This window comes from Sceloporus occidentalis, unplaced genomic scaffold, assembly GCF_023333645.1.
Source record: "Sceloporus occidentalis isolate IW3139 unplaced genomic scaffold, rSceOcc1.0.p SCAF_20, whole genome shotgun sequence".
Lineage (NCBI taxonomy): Eukaryota > Metazoa > Chordata > Lepidosauria > Squamata > Phrynosomatidae > Sceloporus > Sceloporus occidentalis.
The window spans coordinates 12833206-12860014 of NW_028317000.1; the positions used below are offsets into that span (position 1 = coordinate 12833206).

Below are 26809 nucleotides of genomic sequence, written 5' to 3' on the forward strand. Positions count from 1 at the left end.
TCAAAGACTTGAATGCATCACTGCATTATTCTGGGATTACAGTTGGCCTTGTAGCTTTGACTTCTGTGGATTTGATTATTCGCGGTTTCGATGAATATGTTCTCTCTAGGAATCTCTAGGTCCTCCAAGCCAACTCTGCCAGAGGTTGACCATAGAGTTGTCTGGGAGAACCTATAAGTTCCTAGATAAAACACTTCTCTAGGCTTTTGTAGGTCCTCCAGCATGAATCTATGACCAACGTCTGGCAGATGTTGACCACAGAATTGCACTGGAGGACCCGGAGATTTCGAGAGGTGTTCTCTTGGGTAAAAAGAATAGTGGTTTTCTTATTAGTGGTTTCCCCACATTCATGGGGGCCCTTCAAACCTAACCCCAGCGGATGTGGAGGGGCCACTGTATTATTACGTTGAATGCAGTTGGGTGCAGTCTTCTTCCCAAACCAGTTGTGGCTTTTTTCAAGCACTGCTTACAACATATAGTAAGACTGTGACATCTAAGGCTTTCATGGCCGGCATCCATAGTTTTTTGTGGGGTGTTTTAAAGTTATTTTGAAGTTAGCCTCACTGGAATGGAAGATGCGCATTTTGCAAGACAAGGTCTGCAACGAGACTCTGCAGTCGGCTCCTCTTCTAAAATCCTCCTTACATTTGCCATTGCGCTGTTGTTCCCAGTGTGGCCCCAGTGTGAACACCAGCAGCAGAGCAGTGACGCTGACAGCACAGGTTTCATCACCAGAGGGCAGCAAATCCAGTCCTGAGATCCCCCTACAGATCCCTCTCTCTTCCCCTCCTCTTTCTCCAGATGACACCAACTAAAGCAGGAGGAGCTTGGATGATCTAAGTGGCAGCAGTTTCCAGATCAGCTGGTGCCTGGTAATTCCCCAAAGCTGGCTATCTTGGGATCCAGGAGGTGCACCGAATTGCCGGAAGGTTTGTTGGCTCCTCTTCCTTTTACCTAACACTATTATTGAGTTCTGATTGAAACCACTGACCCCTTTGTGTGCGATATTGTCAACTCCGACAATGGCTCTGTTTGGCAGGCCTTTCGAAATGCCTTTCGAGTGGAGATGCCAGATATCACATATCCAAAGCAGGATCACAGAGACCTCTTTATCCATCAATGGTGGTGGCAGTGAGGAAGAGTAACATCTTTGCTCTCCTTGCCAGAGGATGGGGTTTGCTGCAAAGACTGCTAAGGGGCGGTTGTAGGTTTGGCTTTGTTGCTTTTGTGGCAGGTCTGGCGAGTTGCATCAGCTTGCACAACCACTCGCCGGATTTGCTAAAGTAGATCTTGTAGCACCTTTGAGACTAACCGAAAGAAAGAAGTTGGCAGCATTAGCTTTCCTAGACTTAAGAAAGTCTGCTTCCTCCAAATGCATCCAAGTTGTGATATCGGTTGTGATGTTCAGTGGTAATCTGCACTGCCAGGACAACTACCCACCAAAAGCATCTGAGGAAGTAGAATTAAGTCTACAAAAGCTCATGCTGCCAACTTCTTTCTTTCGGTTAGTCTCAAAGGTGCTACAAGATCTCTCTAAATACTAATATAGCTATATCTTTGGATTTGCTAAAGTTTGTGTTGCAAAGGGATCTGGACTTGTCACACCTTTGAAACAAACTGAAAGAAAGAAGCCGGTCTTGAGTCTATTTCGTGAGCGCATCAGCGGAAGTAGACGCAAGTCTACAAAAGCTCATGCTGCCGGCGTCTTTCTTCCATAGCTTTTTGTGGGTTTTTGGGCTATGTGGCCATGTTCTAGAAGAATTTATTACTGATGTTTCACCAGCATCTGGGGCTGGCATCTTCAGAGAATGCTGGCATGAAAGAGAGTGGGGTATGTATATATGTGTGTGTGTGGTGTGTGATGTATGATGTATGATGCTAGAGCTCTCTAGCCAGCAGGGGATTAACATGGAAATCCCTTCCTCCCAACCCAGGATCACACAGTATAAATGTGTGTGTGTGTGTGTATCCCACTTCCTTCCATGCCAGCATTCTCTGAAGATGCCAAAGCCTCAGATGCTGGTGAAACGTCAGAAACAAACTCTTCCATAACATGGCCCCATAGCCCGAAAAACCCACAAAAAACCATGGATGCCGGCCCTGAAAACCTTTGCTATCTTTCTAGATAGCAAGATCCCTTTGCACGCTTTGCATTTCCAGACTAACACAGCTATGTCTTTAAAGTTCATGTTGTTGCTATTACTATCCCTTCCTACATTTGCTGCTTTAAGCAGTGGTACCCCTGGAACCAACATGGTGCAATGATCTGGTGCTTTGGACTACAACTCTCTAGACCAGGGTTCAAATCCTTACTCAGCCACAGAAACCCACCGGCAAGTCACACTCTCTCGGCCTCAGAGGAAAGTAATGGCAAAACCTCTCCTGACCCAATCCTGCCAATAAAACCCTGCGATAGGTTGGCCTTAGGGTTGCCAAAAGTCAGAAACGACCTGAAGGCACACAACAACCGTAGCTAGAAAACAAATATCAACGCACATGGGGCAGGCCCAGAACAGCGGGTGCATTTTGTCCTGTGTATTAGATTTCTGTAAAGGAATTGCTTTTTATGAATCAGCAAAGAGTAGAACAACTAAATGCACATGCATATTCATTTGTATTTATATGTTCCAGTTTATATAGTTAGAAATTGTGTAAATTTACAGCGCTTTATAAATAAAGGTTAATAATAATAATAATAAAGAGTGAAATAACAGTATTGTTTTAAAAGCATGATTAAGAACGATTAAAAACACAAAGTAAGCCTTATTTATTGTCTTTCCTGGAGGTGCCTTTTCAAGTGAGCATGCTCTTTATTTTTTACTTTATGGTTATGAATGAGTTTTCATTCTCGCCTGGATATTTAAAAAAGTTGTCATAAGCCTCCTCTTTAAAATAAAGCACCTGGATATAAATATTTCAAACTGGGACAGAGGAGCATGTGTGCCTCCAGATGATGTTGAACTCGGCTTCCTATCAGCCTGGCCCATGGCAAGGAATGATAGATGTTGTAGTTCAACACCATCTGGGAGACGACACGTTCCCCATCTGTTTTAAATGAATCAGATCAGGATCTTAAGGATGCTATGTTTTAGAACACTTTTTTGCAGCGTGGAAACAGAGAACCGCCAGGAAAATTTAGGTTTGATAGAATCATAGAGCTGTTAAGTGTCTTCAACCCCGACTCATGGTGGCCCTTTGGATGAGACATCTCCAAGGTCCTCTTCTCCTCCAACGCGCTGCTCAGGTCCTGCAAATTCAGGCCCATGATTTCTCTCTATCCATCTACTGTGTGGTCTTCCTCTCTTTCTACTTTGTTGTTGCTGCTATTAACTGACTTTGAGTTGACCTGGACCAATGGCAACCCTATGGATCATAGAATCATAGAATCGTAGAGTTGGAAGAGACCCCAAGGGCCATCCAGTCCAACCCCATTCTGCCATGCAGGAACTCTCAAGCAAAGCATTCCCATTGACAGATGGCCATCCAGACTCTGGATGAGACATCTCCAAGTTCTCCTATTCTCCACTCTTCTACTTAGGTCTTGTCGATTCAGACCTGTGTCCTCCTTGGGTGAGCCTATCTATCTGGTGTGTGGTCTTCCTTCCTTTCTAGTAACTTCTACCTCCCCTAGCACCGTTGCCTTTTCTAATGGATAATGCCTTCTCAGTATCAGTTTTGTTGTCTTGGCTTCCAGGGTGAGTTCAGGTTTGATCTGTATTAGGATCCATTTGTTTGTCTTTTTGACCATCCATGGAGGCAGCCAGGAAAACCTGTTGTTGTTCTGTGCCTTCAGGTTGTTTCCAACAACTTGGAGATCCTAAGGTGAGTTTTTTGTGGGGGTTTTAGGGCTATGTGGCCATGTTCTAGAAGGGTTTATTCCTGACGTTTCACCAACATCTGTGGATGGCATCTTCAACAAATGCTGGCATGGGAGTGAGTGGGGTATATATAGATATATACTGTGTGACCCTGGGTAGGCAAGGGTATATATACATGTGTGTGTATGTATGTGTGTGTGTGTGTGTGTGTGTGTGTGTGTGTGTGTATATATATATATATATATATATATATATATATATACCCCACTCTCTTCCATGCCAGCATTCTCTGAAGATGCCAGCCACAGATGCTGGCGAAATGTCAGGAATAAACTCTTCTAGAACATGGGCACATAGCCCCAAAACCCCACAAAAAACTATGGATGCCGTCCATGAAAGCCTTGAACTTCATACCTTAAAGTGACCCTATTATGGGATTTTCTCGGCAAGATTTGTTCAGAGATTTGCCATTGCTTTCGTCTGGGGCTGAGAGAGAGGGTGATTTGCCCAAGATCAAAATGGATTTTATGACTTGGATTTCATGACAGTGGATTTCATAGACGAGCTGGGAATTGAATCCTGGTCTCCAGAGTCATAGACTAACATTCACATCACTACGCCACGCTAGCTCTCAACAGATTAAGAACATAGACCAGCAAAATAGATTTAAGCCAATAATGGAGTGCAATGGGACACTTTGGGGAAGCCTCAGAGGATGGCAATGGCAAACCCCTTCTGAAGAAACTTGCCAGGAAAACCCTATGATATGAAGTCGAAGGCTTTCATGGCCGACATCTATAGTTTTTTGTGGGTTTTTTAGGCTCTGTGACCATGTTCTAGAAGAGTTTATTCCTGACGTTTCACCAGCATCTATGGCTGATATCTTCAGAGGATGCTGGCATGGAAGTCTATATACACCCCTCTCTTCCATGCCAGCATTCTCTGAAGATGCCAGCCACAGATGATGGCAAAACGTCAGGAATAAACTCTTCTAGAACATGGACACATCGCCCAAAAAACTATAAACTCCATGATAGGTTTGCTGTAGAGGCGCCATAAGTCAGAAACGACTTGAAGACACACAACAACAGCCTTGTCTTGGAGAGGCCTTGAACCCATCGACTGTCTCCGTTATTTTGGTTCTGAGGCTAATGGTCTCATCCTGGACCATGAGTCCAGGGAGACTTGACCACTAAGTCTGTTGCCGGCGGTTACCGGGTTGTCATAATTCTTGTGGTCCCTTACTCAAAGACTCTTCCAGCTGTTGTCTAGGGAGGAAAAGGGGAAAACCCCAGCCAGGCATAGGTGCAATGTCTGACATTTTTATGTGGTTTTGTGACAAGGGCTCCCGCTATAAGGCTCCCCAGCTACGAAAGACTCTGCAGGGGTCAGAGGGGGGCCAAAGTGTGGCCAAGGCCTCAGCCCCCCTCGGACCCCAGCCAAGCCCCCAAAATGTCCCACCATCTCTGTTGAAGACACCTGGGAAGGAGAAACCTGAACCGACAGCCCAGAGCCCAAAAGGAACGTTGTCAGAGAAAGTACTTCGGAAAGAGTACCCGCTGAATAAGGAACCTGGTCTACCTAGAAGAGGGTTCAACCTTGTGTGGAAGAAGGCATGCGGTGGAGAACAAGGGGAAGCGGGGCGGGTGGTCCATCCTGAAGTTCCTGGTACGGGGAAAGGGAGCCGATCCCTCGGGGGCACCGTCAAAGGCTTTGGGGCTCAGGGCCCCCAACCGTCTGGTGTTCATGAGAAACCACAGGGGAAAACATCGAACACCATGATGGGGGGTGAGCCAGGATGCGTGCCCCAAGCCCCCCACACCAAAGCCAAAGGAGACCAGCCCGGTGTGTCCTCCAAGGTTCCCCAAAGTCCTCCCAAAGTGGGAGTTGTGGGGCCCAAAAAGACGAAGAAGCCACACCGTCAGTCCGTCTTCAAAGGTAAGTTGGCCAAATGCGCGTCCATCTGAATTGGTTATGGTTTGTGTGTGTTGTGCGCCTTCAAGTCGTTTCCGACTTCTGGCAACCTCACGGTGCCATTTCCCACCTGTTTAAACAGTAACTGAGAACCAGTGGTTTTGAGTGCTGAAATATGATATGGCCTAAGGGCAAATCAATAAACACTGATTGATTGATTGATTGAGTGCCAGAATACGACTTTGGAGACTAGAGTTTGATTCCCAGCATGGCCCATGGAACCCATTGAGTGACCTTAGGCCACGATAGGGTTATCATGGAGTTTTCTTGGCAAGGTTTGTCCAGAGGAGGTTTGCCATTGCCTTCCCCTGAGGCTGAGAGAGTGTGACTTGGCCAAGGTCACCCAGTCAGTTTCATGGCCAAGCTGGGAAACGAACCCTGGTCTCCAAAGTTGTCGTCTTGCATTCAAAACCACTGGCGTTTGGTTATTGCTTAAACAGGTGGAAAATGGATAGCTTTAGGAACAGAGCCCAGCTGCATACAAAATTCAATGCCATCTGTTTCTCATAGAAATATATATTCCGCATAGACATCTACACACTCAGAATCTGAGACAAGACGATGCAAAACATTCCAGAGATATGTTGCTGTTGTTGAGTGCCTTCGAGTCACTTCTTACTTATGGCAACCCTGCGGCAAACCTGTCCTGGGGCTTTCTTGGCAAGAGTTGTTCAGAGGAGGTTTGCCATTGCCTTCCCCTGAGACTGAGAGAGTGTGACTTGCCTAAAGTAATCCATTGGGTTTCATGGCTAAACTGGGAATTGAACCCTGGTCTCCAGAGTCGCAGTCCAACACTCAAACCACTGCACTTTGCTGGCTTTTTCCAGAGATAAAAGGTGGGTGATATTTCTTTTTTGCCTACCTAAAAGAAACATGGAAGCAGCATGGTCTAGTAGTTGGACTAGACTCTGGAAAACTAGGATTCAAAAGCTTCTTTGGCCATAGAAACTGGATAGGCAGTCGGCATGGAGGAGTGGTTTGAATGTTGGACTGTGACTCTAGAGTCCAGGGTTCGATTCCCAGCTTGGCCATGAAACCCAGTCGCATGCTCTCAGCCTCAGTGAAAAGCAACAGCAAACCTCCTCTGAACAAATCTTGCCAAAGGAGCCCTGTGACAGAGTGGCCATAAGTTGGAAATGACTCGAAGGCACACAGCGGTGTCAATCTTGGGTGAGCCACACACTTTCCGTCTCGGAGAAAGGCCCTCGCCAAACAAATCTTGCAGAGAAAACGGTGATCGGTTCACCTTAGAATCACTATAAATCAGAAACAAATTGAAGGCGCACAACAACAAAACAACAGGGAAGAAAAACATCCAATTCTTCCCCGCTGCCTGTTCCTTTTCCTTGTTGTGATTTATTTCAGGGAGTGTAACTCCTGGACAAGGTCCTCTTTTATTTTTCTGGTTGAAAACCTGTATAACACCCAGGTTGGGCTGCAATGCAAAGATGTCAGCGGGACAGAAAAGGTTAATCCCCTTCCCTGCAACCCATGACTATTTAACAACAGAGAATGAAATGCAACCACGTGTGACACACATTTATAATCTGGTTTAGCTTTAACCCTTTGTGGATGGAAGCTGGGCTTCTTGCTTCAGACTATTACGCATCCAGAGGTAGCCATGTCCATGCAAAATCCACAAAACAGTGATACCTTATAATCTGGTTTAGTGTTAAACCTTTGTGGACGGAAGCTGAGCTTTTTGTTTTAGGCTGTTCATAGTTTAGGCATCCAGGGGTAGCCATGTACATCCAAGACCTACAAAACAGTGCTACCTTTAAGAGGCCAAGCAAAATGCCCAAAATGCATGTTGCAAACTTTCAAAGCTCCACTGGCTTCTTCATCAGACCAAGGTGTTAAAAACCATCGTTGTTGTTGTTGTGCCTTCAAGTCATTTCCAACTTAAGGTGACCCTATTGCGGGGTTTTCTTGGCAGGTTTCTTCAGAGGAGGTTTGCCATGGCCATCCTCTGAGGCTGAGAGAGTGTGACTTGCTCAAGCGGTCACCCAGTGGGTTTTAATGCTCAACCAGGGATTCGAATCCTAGCCTTAGGGGCACCGTAAGTCGGACATGACTTGAAGGCACACAGTAACAACGACAAGCGTCACTGCAGGTGTTCCCAAGGAAATGGAAAAATGATATGCACATTAATGTTTAACAAAGATTGAATAAAGATAAGCTTTACTGGTGGTAAACTGAGGCAGCAGGTGGTTTGACATAGAGGAGGCATCACAGTCTTTAGCTGAAGGGTTCCAGCTTCCAGTGTGAAGTCAAAGGCTTTCATGGCCGGCATTCATAGCTTTTTGTGGGTTTTTTGGGCTATGTGGCCATGTTCTAGAAGAGCTTATTCCTGATGTTTCGCCAGCATCTGTGGCTGGCATCGTCAGAGAATGCTGGCATTGAAGTATATATACCCCACTCTCTTCCATGCCAGCGTTTTCTTCCATGTCAGCCACAGATGCTGGTGAAACATCAGGAAGAAACTCTTCTAGAACATGGCCCCATGGCCCCAAAACCCACAAAAAACAATCTTGAACAATTGTTCAGAAAGGCCTGTTACAGACAGGCCAAAATAAAGCTGCTTCGAGTCACTTTGGAGGTATGGTATTTCAATGATGCATGCGTCCTAAGAGTCCAAAAGCCGCACCAAAGCTGCACTCCAGTCCTTAGAACTGGAGTGTGGCTTTGGTGCAGCTTTTGGACTCTTAGGACGCATGCATCATTGAAATACCATAACTCCAAAGTGACTCGAAGCAGCTTTATTTTGGCCTGTCTGTAACAGGCCAAAGTTTCTTCTGGTAATGTTTATCCAACATCTGCTTCCTTGCAAGTTTTGCCCATTATTTTTATTCTGGAGCAAGAGAGGATGCATTTTCCATATCTTCCGCCTTACAGCCCTGGAGAGCGCTGATTTCCCTCTAATCTCCTCCAAAGAGGCAAACCTCTTAAAAAGTCTGCATTCCTCCTAAAATTTAATTCCAGACTCTGTGACAGAGATGGTCCTTTGCTTGAAGCCCTTTTGCGATTGTGAACTGCTGCCAAGTTGACTTTGACTCATGGCGACCCCACAAACGAGGGACCTCCAAGTCACCTTGCTATCAGCATCTTTGCTCATGTCTTGCAAACTCAGGGATTGAATCTATCCATCTGTAATGGGATCTTTCTTTTCCCTTCTACCTTGCCAAGCTTATCTTTTCCAGTTAGTCTGTCTTATCATAATACGCCCAAAGTACTGACAGTCTCACCTTAGTCATCTTGGCCTCTGAGAAGAGTTCAGGTTTGATTTTTCTGACTCACGTATTTGTCGTTTTGGCTGTGCATGGTATCTCCAGGACTTTCCTCCACATTATATTTGAAATGAATTGGTTGTCTTTTTGTCATGCTTACTCAAAAGTGGCTTATGTGGCTCTCTCCTTCCCTCCATTTTATCCTCAATGACAAGTCCATTGCTTTAGTCTGCGAGAGAGTAGTTGGCCTAAACCTATACTGTGAGTTTCATGCTTCTGTAGAGACTTGACCCTGGTCCTCCCAAGTCTCAGTCCAGCTTTCAAATCATGTCACACACAAGTGTTCACACGAGTATTAACAGTAAATATTGGTTTGGATGTCTCAGGTACCCCCTCGGCCTTGGCACATGGAACCATGGACGTCAAAAGGAAGACCAACCATACATATGCCATCTCAGAGAGTCCCAATCTGGTAAGTCATCCAGGCCAATGATATGGGGCTGGGGTTTAGTCATAGAATCGTAGAATCAAAGAGTTGGAAGAGACCCCAAGGGCCATCCAGGCCAACCCCATTCTGCCATGCAGGAACTCACAGTTGAAGCATCGCTGACAGATGACCATCAAGCCCCTGTTTAAAGACCTTCAAAGGAGACTCCATCACTCTCTGAGGGATTGTGTTCCACTGTCGAACAGCTCTTACTTTCAAGAGGTTCCTCCTAATGTTGAGCTGGAATCTCTTTTCCTGGAGCTTGCATCCATTGTTCTGAGTCCCATTCTCTGGAGCAGCAGAAAACAAGCTTGCTCCATCCTCAGTATGACACCCCTTCAAGTATTTAAACAGGGCTATCATATCACCACTTAACCGTCTTTTCTCCAGGCTAAACATCCCCAGCTCCCTAAGTCTCTTCTCATAACGTATGGATTACTTTACGTATTTAAAGCATTTATTTATTCATTTCCAGCCTTTCCTCCAAGGAGCTCCATAGGCAATGTATGTGGCTGTTCCCACCATAACTATTCTTACAACAAAGCATTATAACAATCTGGGCATTGAGTCTTGCAATAGTAGGAGCCTGTGCTGCTGGCATGAAACTTCTGGCAGACATTGACCATAGAGTTGCACTGGAGGGCCTGGAGATTCCTAGAGAAAACACTTCTCTAGGCATTTGTAGGTCCTCCAGCATGATTTTATGGTCAACTTCTGGCAGATGTTGACTATAGAGTTGCACTGGAGGGCCGCCTGGAGATTCCCAAAAACATGTTCTCAGAAGTTTGACTCATTGCGTTGACCCTCCTGAAAATTTCAGTATTAAAACAACCCTTTGAAAAAGCAGCTCTTGAATCTTATTAAGTTATCCGCAAGGGGTGGGACTGTGGGATTGTGTGACAACTGGCCTGTGTTGCGAGGTTATACTTTCAAAAGTTTAAACATCCCCACTTGTTTGCATTTATTTCCCCACTTTCTAAAATGGTGCTGGGTCAACTTAGGTTTCATACGGTCAGTTTGACCCGGTGGTTCCGAACTGGAGGTTATCGCATATCGAGATCCTTTCTTTGTTTTGTTTCCAGTTTGTTGTGAAAGTCTCTTGTTGTGCCCAATTAGGAATTTGGAGATGGTCCCTTGGAACAACACTGCACAGTTTTTTATCTGACGTGTTCCATTGGGAGCAAAGCAGTCGCTTTCCCTTTTATTTTCATTTTCCATCCATTCCTGCTATTTTGCAGTTGCAAGTTGTTTTCTAGCAGGGACCAGAACAGCTCTTGCTTTGGTGCGCTTGTATACTGTATTACTGGGCATTTGAGGACAAAGGCGGCATTGATCATGGCATCCTATGATGAAGTGCCAGCATTCGACACAGTAAGCGAACGCTGCGACTTGGTGAAAAGTTTGCAGCTTTAAAGGGAATGAGAGGGAGGGTGCAGATGGAGATCAAGGGGCATTTTTTGGCCCGTCGTGTGGAGCAACAGTGACGTTAGGTGATTTTATGAGAAGGTTAAGAGGTGATATGATAGACCTGTTTAAATATTTGAAGGGGTGTCACATTGAGGATGGAGCAAGCTTATTTTCTGCTGCTCCAGAGAATCAGACCTGGAACAATGGATGCAAGCTATAGGAAAAGAGATTCTACATTAGGAGGAACTTCCTGAAAGTAAGGCCTTTATCACATGAGGAACTTACTGCGTTGGAATCGTGGCCCAAATGCTTTTGAGGCATTTCGCTGTTCTTCCGTCGATGGATTGTTTGTGGAGCAGCCACTGTTTGCATAACGGGGGATCCCATTATTACAGAAATGGCTGCTCCGCGAACGATTCATCAACAGGAGAAGAGCGGGATGCGCTTCAGTGACGCTTTGGAAATGCGGCAGGCAATCCCACCTCCACGCTCCTGAAGTGTTTGGGCCACGATGTCAGTGCAGTAAGTGCCTCGTGTGATAAGGTCCTAAGAGCTATTCTACAGTGGAAGACACTGTGCCAGAGAACAGTGGAGTCTCCTCCTTTGGAGGTCTTTAAACAGAGGCTGGATGGCCATCTGTCAGAGATACATTGATTGTGTATTCCTGCATGGCAGAATGGGATTGCCATCTCTTCCATCTCTATAGACTCTATCACACGGAGGAGGCAAGTGTCATGAAAACGTGATTAAAACGTGGCAATAGTGCAATCGGGGGGGGGGGGGAGATGATCACACCCCGCATGCTTGTCCCGTTTGTGTCCCATGCGTAAACTGTAATGGACTCATCATTGGATAATAACAAAAACTCCCATTATTACCCAAAGACACATCCATTACAGTTTACACATGGGACACGAATGGGAGAAGCGCACAGGGGTGTGATAATCTTCCCCTGCGATTGCGCTATTACCATGTTCTAATCACGTTTTCATGACACTTGCCTCCTCCGTGGGACAGCGTCCTATGATTCTATGGATGTCATGGTTTTATCGGAGCAGTTGTCTTTCAGGTGGTGATGCGTCTTGTTTCACTGACTTCAAAATATAGTAATATCCTTAGCTGTGTCAGAGGAATCTTCTCTGTTTGTTCTGACAAGTGGCGTCTTGGACTTTGGCCCACATTCATGATACCTCTGGTGCAATTTATGGAGGTGAGGCAGGTGATCAGGGGACTATCCAGACAGTCTACTACTAGACTACTAAAGAACAGGGCTGGAGATAGAGTTCTTATTACCTTATTATAGTGTTTAAAAAGGAACTCATAGTTATTGCATAGATTCTATTGTCTGTCGACTTTTTAAAAACACATCACATCTATATTGTGTTGGCGCCTGTGTTATTGGACATCTTATTAACGTGAGCAATGCTGGGCACGCTTGATGTTTTTGTTTGGAGAACTAGCAAATTGGTTTAAAAGGAAAAAAGCGTCTGACAAAAACCACAGCAGAAACAAAGGGATTCCATCTAGCCGCCATCGGTTCCCGACACAGTCAGGGCTTTCTTTTGAAAGGCTGTTGCGTTGCGTTTGTGAATTGCTTAGGAAAGCTGCTTCCATGGGCCTAGTTACTCCAGGACTTGCTGTCTCTGACTTTTGCTTTGGGAGGTTGTGCGGTTGTGTTGCGCATGCTGCCGTTGCCAGCTAAATGTTCTTTCTTTGTTTTCCTGTTTACATTGTCACAGAATGCATATATATATATATATATATATATATATATATATATATATAAATATTCTATTTCCTCTCCTTTGCAGGCCAATCTGGAGCCTGGGGATTTGATAGAAATTTTCCGCTTTGGTTACCAGCATTGGGCCATCTATGTGGGAAACGGCTACGTGATTCATCTGGCTCCGCCAAGTAAGGAATCCCCCTCATTCCTATTCAGATTCCATTGTGTTTGTATCTGCTAGCAGCAACCTGACCCTTGGAAGACTGCCAGACTTAAAGGTCCGGAGATATGCAGAATGATTTTAAACATTATTTTAAAGGCACAAGGCCAGGAACCAGCAAAACATAAAAATGGGCAAGCCTTGCCTCCTTGGCTGAGGGCTAGAATTTAAGGTTTTAGTGGCCTCATTCCCACTTACAGATCAATCGGTGTGCGATCCAAATTGATGGATCGATTCGACAGCGGAGCATGGTTTCCACTACATTTGCCCCAATCGCATTTTCCCCTCTGAAATAGTCCACTTATGGTTCACATTCATGCATGAATCGATTGAAAAAGGACCCGCTCCAGCAGGCCAAAGAGCAAATTTAAATCAATTCCGATCCGCATCTGGTTCACACTTGCGCAGAATTGATTTATCCAAAAAGGCGCAGAAAACGTCAGTGTCAAAAAGACGCGGGCTAAGTGGGTCTAGCATATAACCCCACTCACAGAATCGCTTCAGCAATTTGGTCTAAGTGGGAACCAGGATAGTTTAAACCAGTTCAAAAGTATTTGCGATCCGGTTTAAAAGGTAGTGGGAATCAGGCCAGCATTTCATTATGTTGTGTTGTTGTTGTGTGCCTTCGAGTCATTTCCAGCTTATGGCGACCTTAAGGAACATGGGGTTTTCTTGGAAAGATTTATTCAGAGGAGGCACACAATAACCAGAACAACCAACAAACGCTAGTCTTCCAAGTGTTTTGGACTTTAGCTCCCAGAATCTGACCATTGGCCAAGACAGCTGAGGCTTCTGGGAGCTGAAGTCCAAAACATCTGGAAGGCCAGAGTTTGGGAACCACTGCTCTAGAACATGGGCAGTGCTAGATGTGGGCTTGTTGAAATAGTCAATCACATTGTATTGTCTTCTGCATCCCCGAATGGCGCACCTTGGATAAATACTTGATACCCCTTCATCAACTGGGGAAAGTGGGAGAAGCAATGCACCGGGAAGCATCCCTGAATCACTCTCTCTTTCTCTCCTGAAGCTGAGTTTGCTGGAGCGGGTTGTGCCAGTCTGATGTCCACCCTAACGGACAAAGCCTTGGTGAAGAAGGAGCTCCTGAGAGACGTGGTTGGCAAGAACCGGTACCGGGTCAACAACAAGCACGATGCCAAGTATCCCCCGTTGCCCTTGGCCAAGATTGTCCACAGGGCCGAGGAGAGAGTGGGCCAGGAGTTGGAGTACAAAGTCACCAGTGAAAACTGTGAACACTTTGTCAATGAGTTGCGCTACGGAGTAGCCAAGAGTGACCAAGTAAGTGGTATGGGTTTTTTAAAAGAAGTCCTGCAAAGGATGCTGGAGATGGTGGTCTTGCTATGGTTGATGTTGTTCTTATACACCTCCTACTTCTAAGTAGTGATACCTTGTTGGGATCGCTCTCTCTCTTTCTCCCTATTGAGTGCCTTCAAGTCATTTCTGACTTGTGGCAACCCTATCACAGGGTTTTCTGGGCAAGATTTGTTCAGATGAGGTTTGTCATTGCCTTCCCCAGAGGCTGAGAGAGTGTGACTTGCCCAAGGGCACCCAGTGGTTTGCATGGCCAAACTGGGAATCAAGCCCTGGTCTCTAGAGTAATGGTCCAATGCTAATTTTCCATGAGAGACAACTAGACTTGTGGTTTCATTACCATAAATGGATTCTGGAAACAACAGTTGATATATATCTGCATCCACCAAATAAAAAAAGGCTTCTGTTCCAGGTTTTTGCACCCAGCAAGTTGCTCAAACTCAGTGGGTTTGAGAGAAACCCACTCAGCCCTATTGAAGTTATGTATTACGGACTTTCTTCCAGTTGTAAAAGCACAAGTGAGGATCATAAAAGTGTCCCTTTTGTCAAGCTGGAAAAAATCAATTCGGCAAAAGGGACGTTTTTACCACTCTCTCTCCTATTGTTTTGCAACTGGAAGAGTTGCATTGTAGAGTACCATCCAAAATCCACAAGACAGTGATACCTTTCTTGGACCAACCCAAATACACATTATGCACACCGCAAGCTTTTGAATCTCCACTGGCTTGCAGTGTGCATAATATGCATTTGGGTTGGTCCATGAAAGGCAAAAGGGTTAAAATGATACAGGAGAAGAAGAAAAAAAAATAACCGATGATGTTAGTCCTAACCCTGCATTTGGTCAAGATGTTGTAGTCGAGGGTATAGATGATACTGTGCTTTGCTTATATGGCCAACGCGGCTACCCCCGGATATGTTTTCTTTTGTATTGAGGAACCTCTGGCTTTGCTGACGGCTTCTCCCTTTGCCCCTACAGGTCCGAGATGCCCTTGTAGGGGTTGGCATTGCGGGTCTGGGCTTGGCTGCCCTTGGACTCTTTGGTGCCGCCGTGGTGAAGAAGAAGAAGAGCCAACAGAACCAGTAGCAGACCCAATAACAGAGACTCTGAGAAATTGTGCTCCCGTGACTTTTTCTCCTGTTTCTTTTTTGTAAAACAATGAAATAATGACTTCTTAAAATGAGTTGCGACTGTTTGGGGCCACACTCCAAAGCTCCCTAGAGATCTCTAAACTGCCTGTTTTGAGGACAACATTGGTTCCTTGGGTCTGAGGTACCAGTAAGTGTTCACGGTCCTCATGGAGTGGATGGGATGAGACATGTGTTTTACTGCTACTTGGTTTTCCAGCAAGCCATCAGTAGATTAAGCTGAGAGAAGAGCCTAAAGGTTACCTTGTAAGCTCAGATTTTTTGTGGGTTTTTCAGGCTATGTGGCCATGTTCTAGAAGGGTTTATTCCTGACGTTTCATCAGCATCTGTGGCGTTGGCATCGTCAGAGAATGCTGGCATGGAAAGTATATAGACCCCACTCTCTTCCATGCCAGCATTCTCTGAAGGTGCTAGCCGCAGATGCTGGCGAAACGTCAGAAATAAACTCTTTAAGGACATAGCCACATTGCCTGAAAAAACCATGCAAAACTATGGATGTTGGCAATGAAAGCTTTGATTCTTCTTGATTCATAGACTGGTCACTTAGTCCTATGATCACTTAGTCACGAATGGCAGAGAAAGCCAGACTTGAGAGCTCCTTGAGGCTATTTTTTTTCCTGACAGTCTTCGGTTACTTTTCTTTCTTCTCTTTGTTTTTATTGAATGTGTGCTGTAGCATGTGTTTCTGAAGCTTTCTGTACTGAAACAGTGTTCTGGTGAGACATGGGTTCAAAATACAGTCCCTGCACATTTCAGACCGCCAGCTTTTATGTTATGTGAAAGCCAAGGACCTGTTTGTTTGAAATAAAGGCCATTTTTACAACCGGAAGATATGTCCCAAAGTTGCCTAAGAAGGTGCCCTATGGGGTAGCAAGTCTTTTGCAACCTGGAGGGCCAAGGGATTCCAGGGCATTTAAGCAATACTCCTCTCCCTCTAACAAGGGACTGATTCCCACTACCTTTTAAACTGGATCACAAATCAGTTTGGACCAGTTCAAATGATCCTGAATCGATTCGCTGAAGACCTGTTTAACCCGCGTCTTTTTGACACTGATGTTTTCCGCATCTTTTTGGATAGACTGATCCTGTGGAAGTGTGAACCAGATGCGGATCGGAACCAATTTAAATTTGCCCTTCAGCCAGCCGGAGCTGATCCATTTTGAACCGATTCATGCATGAATGCGAACCACAAGTGGATTATTTTAGAGGGGGAAAAATGCGATCGGGGCAAATGTAGTGGGAACCACGCTCCGCCGTCAAATCAATCCATTAATTCGGGTTGCAAACTGATTTATTTGTAAGTGGGAATGAAGCCTATATATCTTTACCTACCTACCTACCTCTGAATGTATGGCACCCCCTTTTCTATCTATGGTCTAAATATGTGCAACATTCGCCCCATCTCTAAACAATACTAGCAACTATTTAAAAGGGATTTTCTAAGCAAAGATCTTTCGAAGTGTTTAGTTCGATGCTGTAGGCTGCATTTCAGAGGAAGGAAAAACTCCAGCCAAACCACCTGAGTATTCCTTGCTTGAGAAAAACTGTATGAAATTAATGGAGTCACCTGTAAGTCGGCAGGTGACACGAAGGCACATATATACACACTCTGTACTACTTCGGCTGAAGTCTTTCCCCCTCCAATGCCATACATCTTTATCCCTCCCCACTTTGCATTGGATTTGTCCCTAATTTTTTTTGTGTCGTTGCCGTTTTATAAGGCAGCAGGGAGACCTAAATCTTATAGGTAACATCCCAGGTATGGCTAGCAGTCACTTTTATTGCTTGGCGATAAAAAAAGCCATCACAATAGAGGATAACACTAAAAACAAGATTAAAAAAAAGAAGACGCATGAGGTCTAACAGGATAGGCGCTCTTCCAATTATGATACTACAAGGGCGATAAAACACTCTTCCTTTTACTGTAAATATCGGGTTTTTTTTACTAGCTTCTCTTTAAAAATGATGTTTCATAAATGACATAAATGTGTCCATGAATAAAAAAAAAAACCTGGGCAGATCAGAGTTTTTTTTATGTGTTATTATGGGCAGTTAGGGACCTTAGGATTTGGGGTTATGGCCACATTTGTCTGCATGGATTTGCAGTTCCAGGGCTTGAGTTTGCAATGTATAACGTAACCCAGGAGTAGGGAAGAAGGCAAGTCCGGATCTAGTTGTAATCATTTGCAATACATTATTGGCAAGGATTTCTGGTTCCCAGTTGCTTAAGCGCAGAAATAAAACGTCTCACTTTCTGCCCTAAAATATATATAATATAAAGAATATTATATATAAAGAAACTCTGGGATGGCCAGGAACAGTACAGGAGGAACATGAGGTCTATGAGTTCATAGTTGGAAAGTACACTCATCCCTCCATATTTGCAGATTTGATTATTCACGGATTTGATTAATATGTTCTCTCTAGGAACATCTAGGTCCTCCAGGGCAACTCTATGGTCAATTTTAACTCAAAGTGGCCCTGAAAGACCTAGAGATTCCTAGAGAGGATACTCTACTAGGCCTTTGTAGCTCCTCCACTGCAACTCTATGGTCAATTTTAACTTGCACTGAAAGGTCCTAGAGAGGATAATCTACTAGTCCTTTGTAGCTCCTCCAGTGCAACTCTATGGTCAACTTTAACTTGCACTGAAAGACCTAGAGATTCCTAGAGAGGATACTCTACTAGGCCTTTGTAGCTCCTCCAGTGCAACTCTATGGTCAATTTTAACTTGCACTGAAAGGTCCTAGAGAGGATAATCTACTAGTGCTTTGTAGCTCCTCCAGTGCAACTCTATGGTCAACTTTAACTTGCACTGAAAGACCTAGAGATTCCTAGAGAAGATACTCTAGTAGGCCTTTGTAGCTCCTCCAGAACAGACAATGGCCAACTTTAACTTGCACTGAGGCCTAGAGATTCCTAGAGAGGACACTCTACTAGGCCTTTGTAGCTCCTCCAGTGAAACTCTATGGTCAACCTTAACTAAAAGTCACACTGAATGAGCTAGAGATTCCTAAAGAGAATACTCTACTAGGCCTTTGTAGCTCCTCCAGCACAACTCTATGGTCAGTGACTGTTGGACATTGACCACAGAGTTGCGCTGGAGGACCTAGAGGTTCCTAGAGAGGTGTCCTCGCAGGTAAAAACATGGTGGTTTTGTTATTTGCGGTTTTTCCACATTCACGGGAGAATATGGAGGGACAAGTACAATATCTTTTAAGAAATAAATAACTAAAGATAGGTAATTTCTTACATGAAGTAAGGTTCTTGTGTCTCTTCAGCCTGATAACTCTCTGCTCTTACTGGCCAACTGTATTGAAAAACTCATGACATCTCCTTCCCACAAATAATCTCTTATGCAAAGGGTTACAATAAAATCCATATTATAATTCAAAGTGTTTGTCCATTTGTTGTACAAGGCATGCTTGTGGAGAAACTTTCTGTGTTAATCTAATGGGACCACAATGGAGGTCATGCTAAGGTTTTGGACCTGATCGATTAACTGTTTTGGATATTTCCCAAGCAAATACTCCTTCCTTCTTTCCTGGAAAGAAGTGACCATTGGGGTCCCACAGGGCTCTGGCCTGGGCCCAGTGCTATTCAACATCTTTATTAATGACTTGGATGACAAAATTGGGGGCATACTTATAAATATGTTCTCAGGGGTATTAGCCACTCCTCCTAATTTGGAAGACACCAAATTAGGAGGAGTGGCTAATAGCCCTGAGGACAGGATCAAAATTCAAAATTACCCTAATAGATTAGAAAGCTGGGCCAAAGTTAACAAAATGAATTTAAACACGGAGAAATGTAAGGTGCTGCACTTGGGGCAGAAAAATGAAATGCACAGATATAGGATTATGGGGGACACCTGGCTGAATGAAACTACATGTGAAAGAGATCTAGGAGTCCAAGTAGACCACAATTTGGACATGAGTCCACAATGCGATGCTGCAGCTAAAAAGGCCAATGTGATTTTAGGCTGCATCAATAGAAGTATAGTGTCTAGATCAAAGGAAGTAATAGTCCCACTCTATTCTGCTTTGATCAGGCCACACCTGGGAATATTGTGTCCAGTTCTGGTCGCCACAATTCAAAAAGGACATTGAGAAACTGGAGTATGTCCAAAGGAGGGAGACCAAAATGGTGAATGGCCTGGAAACCATGAAGCCCTATGAGGAACGACTCAGGGAGCTGGGGATGTTTAGCCTGGAGAAGAGAAGGTTAAGAGGTGATATGATAGACCTGTATAAATATTTGAAGGGATGTCATATTGAGGAGGGAGCAAGCTTGTTTTCTGCTGCTCCAGACAATGGATGCAACCTGCAGGAAATTCCACCTCAACATTAGGAGGAACTTCCTGAGAGTAAGGGCTCTTCAACAGTCGAACACACTCCCTCAATGGGATGCTTCGATTGAGAGTTCCTGCATGGCAGAATGGGGCTGGACTGGATGGCCGTTGAAGTCTCTTCCAACTCTATGATTCTAGAATTCTAACAACATACAGAAAGCCACCAAGACAATTTATAAGCGCATCTTTTCTGTTGTTTCAACAAAATATCATCAACAACAGCAATGCACACAAGGCAACCAAGACAATTTATAATAATAATAATGTTAATAATAATAATAATAATAGTAATAATACACTTTTATTTATATCCCATCTACTTCGACTAGGCATGTCCTTCAACACTTTCCTATCTGGACCGAGTCAGCAAATGTTATTCTTGGGAGACACCCAAGCTGTGCACGGGGCGTGTGCATTTGTGTGTCGACGTCAGCTGAGAAATCAGTGAGCATTTCCTTCCAGGCTTCTATGTTAGCTTTGGGAAGTCAACTTAGTTGTCTTAGAGGCTTCCTTTTGTCCCGGTGTCCATTCCAAAACTGCTAAACCAGACGTCCTCCAATGCATTAGAGTTCGCACCCAGGGCACCTGTGGCTTAATCCACAGTTCTTGGCCATCGCATGCACTGCTCTCTGCCCTTTGCTCCTGGAAATGTGGAGGATCCAGGCGCATAGCTGTCTCGAAATGTCTGAAGAATACTACTGGGACAGCAGGTCACATGAATGGGTAAGGAAAGGGCTTGAGCCACTCTCTCGAGTGACCTTTCTGTTCTTGTTTCTGCATTTTATTGTATGTTATTTTCTATCTAATGTGCAATGTGGCTTTAGCTCCACAGTCGGCGGCGCAGAGGACTTGTCCAGATTCCAAAGTGCATGTCGGACTAAATATAGCTGTGAGATTATATTGCTTTCGGTTGACCTAGCAGAGCTATACTGTATGAGTCCAGGAACTTTTATCTATCTATCTATCTATCATCTATCTATCTATCTATCTATCTATCTATCTATCTATCTATCTTGTTATTAGTATAGCTTAGAGATGGGAAAACATGACAGATGTTCAGATCCACAGGTTAAAAGGGGGGGGGTTTCTAGGTGTCATGACTACAGAGTTGGGAAGATCACAGCTTCGAAAAGTACTTTAAAATGTATATACTTTGAAAGTAAAAAGTATATGATAGATGATAGACTCTCTGTCTGTCTGTCTGTCTGTCTGTCATCTACGTTTTAGAGGATATACTTTTTAAAGGCATTTCCCAAGCTACGATCTTTCCAACTCTGGAAATCCCCTTTTAACATGTGCTCTGAATATTTGTACCTTTTTCCCATCTCTAAACTATACTAATACCTTTTAAAAGTAATTTTCTGAGCGATGATCTTTCTCACTGTTCGGTCAGCACAGCGTATATGAGAAAAACCCCTTTCGTCTGTGATCTGAACTATACTAGTCACTTTTAAAAGTCATTTCCTAAGCTATGATCTTTCTGACCGTTTAGTCATGACATTCAGAAATGTATCCCTATATATCAAAACCCAGGAACAAACACTCACAAGCACACATCGCAAAGGCATATGGGCCACACAATTCCCAACCCTGGTTCAAGGTGGTGATTGCCAAGCTTTGGTCCTCCAGATGTTTTAGACTTCAGGTCCCAGAATTCCCAATAGTTGGCCAAAGTGGCTGGGGCTTCTGGGAGTTGATGTCCCAAAACACCTGGAAGACCAAAGTTTGGGAAGGGTTGGTTTAAGGCATCTGGTGAAGTGGGCTCTGCAGGCTCTGCTCCATGGAAGCTTATGCCTCAAGAAATCTTGTCGTTTTTAATGTGCCGCCAGTGTCTCTGTGGCTCTGGAATCATCGATGCTATTGCAGAAGTGCCCCTTTGCCACCCAGTTCCAATTCATAGAATCATAGAGTTGAAAGAGACCCCAAGGCCATCCAGTCCAACCCCACTCCACCATGCAGGAAATCTCAATCAAAGCATCCCCAACGGATGGCCATCCAGCCTCTGTTTACAAACCTCCACCATATTCCAAGGCAACATCTTCCACTGTCCAACAGCGTTTAATGTCAGGAAGTTCCTCCTAATGTTGAGGTGGAATCTCTTTTCCTCTACTTTGCATCCATTGCTTTGGGTCCTATTCTCTGGAGCAGCAAAAAACAAGCTTGCTCCATCCTCAATGTGATATCCTTTCAAATACTTAAACAGGGCTCTCATAGCACATCTTAACTGTCTCTTCTCCAGGCTAAACATACCCAGCTCCCTCTTTCCCCATAGGCATGGTTTCCAGACCCTTCACCATTTTGGCTGCCCTTCTCTGGACATGCTCCAGCTACTCAGCATCCTTTTCGAATTGTGGTGCCCAGAACTGGACTATTGGCACAGTCATGGTGAACTTTCCCATTCCTTGACCCGGTTGATGCATCTTCCTTCTGCCTTTTTCTTTGTCCGATTCTGTCTCAACAGGTCATCCCAAAGCCTGGGGACCTTATTGAGATTTCCCGTGTGGCATATGAGCACTGGGCAGTCTATGTGGGATCAGGTTATGTGATCCACTTGGCTCCGACAGGTAAGACATCAGACGCATATTAGGCACATGGATGGCATTGCAGGGTGACCTTGTGTTTCATCTGGTCAATGGAGCGGGCAGAGAACTGGGACTTCTGGACGAACAGGCTGAAGAAAGTTTGTTTGTGGGTTTTGGGGGCTATGAGGCCATGTTCTAGAAGCGTTTATTCCTGATGTTTCGCCAGCAGCTATGGCTGGCATCCTCAGAGATCTTCAGAGGTCTATATATACTTTATAGCCATTGCAGGCTGGGGATGCTTGGTGTTGGAATCCAACACACTTGACTGTTGCCAGATTGATAAATTAGACCAGTGATGTCCAAACTCTGGACTTTCCAGGTGTTTTGGACTTTGGCTCCCAGAATCCCAAACCATTGGCCAAGGTGGCTGAGGCTTCTGGGAGCTGGAGTCCAAAATACCTGGGGAACCATAGTTTGGATATCGTTGAGGTTGATGCTGGTCTCCAAACTTTGGTCCTCCAGGTGTTTTGGACTTCAGGAGCCAGAATCCCAGACCACTGGCCAAGGTGGCTGTGGCTTCTGGTAGCTGGAGTCCAAAACACTTGGGGAACCAGAGTACGGATAGCATTGAGGCTGACGCTGGTCTCCAAACTTTGGTCCTCCAGGTGTTTTGGACTTCAGCTCCCAGAATCCCAGACCATTGGCCAAGGTGGCTGTGGCTTCAAAACACCTGGAGAACCAGAGTTTGGATATCATTGAGGTTGATGCTGGTCTCCAAACTTTGGTCCTTCAGGTGTTTTGGACTTCAGGAGCCAGAATCCCAGACCACTGGCCAAGGTGGCTATGGCTTCTGGGAGCTGGAGTCCAAAACACTTGGGGAACCAGAGTACGGATAGCATTGAGGTTGACGCTGGTCTCCAAACTTTGGTTCTCCAGATTATTTGGACTTCAGCTCCTAGAATCCTAGACCATTGGCCAAGGCGGCTGAGGCTTCTAGGAGATGGCGTCCAAAATACCTGGAGAACCAGAGTTTGGGCATCATTGAGGTTGACGCTGGTCTCCAAACTTTGGTCCTCCAGGTGTTTTGGATTTCAGCTCCCAGAATCCCAAACCATTGGCCAAAGTGGCTGAGGCTTCTGGGATCTGGAGTCCAAAACACCTGGAGGGCCAGAGTTTGGACATTGCTGAATTAGACAGTTTGGGATATTGAATCTGAAAAGGCTTTTTCTAGGAAGGTCTGAACCTGAGCATGGCTCTTTTACACTTGACATCCATATCTTGCCACCAAACTGGCTGATCCTGAAATCCTTCCTTAATCTTGTCTTTCGCTAAGTACCTATTTAATCTTGGATATTTTATCTCTCCTGCCAGCAATGTTATAAAAAGGAAACCCAAACCCTTGTTCCCCATAGTGCCCTCGGCCCTCCACATTCATGGCTTTGACTTTGGCGGATTGTATTATTCACAGATTTGATTAATATATCCTCTCTAGGAATCTCTAGGTCCTCCAGTGTGACTCTGTGATCAACCTCAGCCAAAAGTCACATTGGAGATTCCTAGAGAGTACATTTCTCTAGGCATTTTTAGGTCCTCTAGTGCAATTTCATGGTTAACCTCTGGCAGATCTTGACCATAGGATTGCCCTGGAGGTCCTAGAGATTCCTAGAGAGGTGTTTTCTAAGGTTAAAAAAAACAGTGGTTCTTTTATTTGTGGTTTTTCTACTTTCATGGGGGTCCTGTGTCCCTAAATCCCACTGAATGGGGAGGGTCCACTGTACACTGAAATCGAGAAATATCCATTTGACTCCCATTCAGAAGAAGATGCTTAAGAAATTCAAAACCATGACATGTGGCTCAGATTTCCAGCTCCTTTCTCCAATTGATGCCACCTCATGTCCCTCCCATCTCTCCAGATCGTAATATTTTGGAGCACGCATACACATTGTACACATATACAAGACTTTCTACTTCCTTCCATCTTTGTCGATTCTGTATCATAGACATTAATTCCTAACTTTCTACTTTCCATTAATCATGTTGTACTTTCTTAGTTGACGGCATAGTAGAAGCCAGCACCAACAGCCTCATGTCCATCGTGTCTGAAAAAGCCCTGGTGAAGAAGGAGCTCCTGAAGAACATTGTTGGGGATGGCCGCTATTGCATCAATAACAAATACGATTCGAAATACTGCCCGCGTCCCGCGAACAAAATTGTCCAGGAGGCAGAATCGCTCGTGGGAAAGAATGTGGATTACAGCGTGACTACCTTTAATTGTGAACACTTTGTCACCAACCTGCGCTATGGCAAAGCTAGGAGTGACCAGGTGGGTATAGATGGCCCACAGCTGCGGGCATTTGTGGGTTGGGCATGGGTACGTTCCTTGCCGCTTTGGAAGGGCAGAGCTGTTTTGCTGCCCTATGGGTAAACACACACACCCATGCATACACACAAAACCTCTTCTCTCTCTTTGGCCCCATTCATACTACGGAAATAACCTGCTGTGAAACGGGTTATTTCCATGACGTTGAGACTGGCCTCAAATGCACCTGATGCCGTTTGCAGGGTGGCACAGAAAAACCTGTTTAACCTGCTGCATTTCACATGGGGTCCTTTGCTGCATCTTTTGGTATGTGTGCGCACCGAAACGATCTGTATCTTCAGTCGTGCGAGTAAGCTGCCGAATCAATTCAGATCATGCTGCATCGTTCCTGGAAATGGAGGCACCTCCATTTGAAACCGAAATGATTGCCAAGTGTGAATGGCAAGAGGGGTAAAATGGTACAGAGAGATTCGGAAAGGGAAAACATAGTGGGAACACTGATCCGGTATTGCCTTCCCTGATTGACCATCCCATGATATTGATATGGCTTGCCCTGCCTGACCCATGATGCCTCGTTTTAATTATATCTAATTCATTAATTTAATTGTATTTTATAATGTATTAAGTTTATAATAAGGGGATTATGACATTTTTGTGATGTATGATTGTTAGGATGCCAGCCATGAAAGCCTTCGACTTCACATTCAACTTCACATGTTTGTTATGGTTCTATTTTATGATTGTAACCCACCTCGATCCTCTGGGAAGAGGCAGGCTATAAACAAATCTATTATTACTATTATTATTATGGAGATCCGGATCTTCCTGGGACAAAAAAATAAGTGTGTCTTCACCCCCCCCCCCCCCCCTTGTTTCATCTCTTATAATGGAGAGCTCAGGGTCCACACTTTGCTGTGTGGCACAATGGAATGGCTATCCCTGGCAGCAGATGGTGCGGAGTGGAAGGTAAAGTGTTAGATTACAGCGGTTCCCAAACTTTGGTCCTCCAGATGTTTTGGACTTAGCTCCTGACTGTTGGCCAAATTGGCCAAGACTTCTGGGAGTTGAAGTCCAAAATACCTGAAGGGCTAAAGTTTGGGGATCACTGTGTCAGAAGGAGGAGGAGTGGGGGTATATATCTGGCACAAGGCCTGTCCGCTGCCTCACCCAGATGCTGGGCATCCCACAATGATTCAGCACAGATGCCAATGTAACTTCCATCTGCCTTGCTTCAGAGTGTGCAGATCCTTGAGAAAAGCTTTATGTCTGTCCACCATAGTTTTTCTGGATCTGCTGTGGGCATCGCTTCATGCTTCTCCTTTTCTTGTCTTTTCCAGGTGAAAGATGCTGTGATTGGCGGCGCTGTAGGTGTGCTTGGTTTGGGGGCAATGTTCGGTTTGACCGCATTGATCTGCAGTGCTTTTTCATCCAGGGATCACCAAAAGAAATAATTGTGTTACACTTCCACCTCAGATGGAGGTTTACCCATTTTTGGAAGCTCTCTCCGGTTCAAATTTAACCTCTTTGGTCCTTTTCCATTTCAGACTCTGAACTATGAACAATTAATAATGTGACTTGTAGTAGCGGTTTTAAATTAATAAAAGCAGTTTAATGACATGTGGTGAAGACTGCAGTTTTTGTTTCATGGTAGGAAAAGAACTTGATTGAATTAGAAATTGGACCATGACTCTGGAGATCGGGGTTTGACTCTCAACTCTTATGTCTCTCTCTTGTTGCTGTTCTGTGCCTTCAAATCATGTCCGACTTGTGGCAATGTAGTGGCTTCAGTGTTGGCCTACGACTCCAGAGACCTGGATTCGATTCCTGCTCAGCCATGAAACCCATTGGGTGACTTTGGGCAAGTTGCACGCTCTCAGCCTCCGATAAAGGCCATACCAAACCTCCTCTAAATGAATCTTGCCAAGGAAACCCCATGATAGGGTCCGCCTTAGGGTCTCCATGGGTTGGAAACAACTTGAAGGCACACAACAACAACTACTGTACATAATGTGTAATGTATATAAGTCTAGAAATTTAGGTAAAAAAATTGACCCTAAAAACTGAGTCAATTTATCCATGGAACAATGTAAGTATTTGAACTCTTATTTAAAAGAAGGAACCATCTCCTAGTGAAAAGCAAGAGTATAATATGGGAAGCATCAACCCCCTTTATTCTCTCATCCATCTATCCTTAAGAGTAAACACAAAGAGTTATGTCTGCTGGAACTTTGTATGTTCTTTGGCATTATTTTGCTTTGCTTCATCCTTTAGATCCTTTTCTA

The 26809-nt window shown here is 44.6% G+C and overlaps 2 protein-coding genes across 3 annotated transcripts; both read left to right on the forward strand.

Annotated features, from left to right (window-relative positions):
* Positions 1 to 576: 576 nt before the first annotated feature.
* LOC149302048 (phospholipase A and acyltransferase 3-like) lies at positions 577 to 20175 on the forward strand. Of its 2 annotated transcripts, XR_016272105.1 has the most exons (6): positions 577 to 929; positions 9406 to 9491; positions 12725 to 12827; positions 13887 to 14155; positions 15165 to 18575; positions 20015 to 20175. XR_016272105.1 is itself a non-coding variant. In XM_089482853.1 (5 exons), exons 2-5 carry the CDS (start codon positions 9435 to 9437, stop codon positions 15270 to 15272), a joined length of 537 nt encoding a protein of 178 aa, XP_089338979.1. In that variant the 5' UTR covers positions 577 to 929; positions 9406 to 9434; the 3' UTR covers positions 15273 to 18744. The 2 variants fall into 2 exon arrangements, 1 of the variants encoding a protein (XP_089338979.1); XM_089482853.1 differs by lacking the exon at positions 20015 to 20175 and having other exon boundaries at positions 15165 to 18744.
* Positions 20176 to 20333: 158 nt separating this feature from the next.
* LOC149302049 (phospholipase A and acyltransferase 3-like) lies at positions 20334 to 26138 on the forward strand. The gene is made up of 4 exons (XM_089482852.1): positions 20334 to 20408; positions 22147 to 22249; positions 24259 to 24530; positions 25865 to 26138. The coding sequence occupies exons 1-4, from the start codon at positions 20334 to 20336 to the stop codon at positions 25976 to 25978; spliced, it is 564 nt and encodes a 187-aa protein (XP_089338978.1). The 3' UTR covers positions 25979 to 26138.
* The last annotated feature ends 671 nt before the right edge of the window (positions 26139 to 26809 follow it).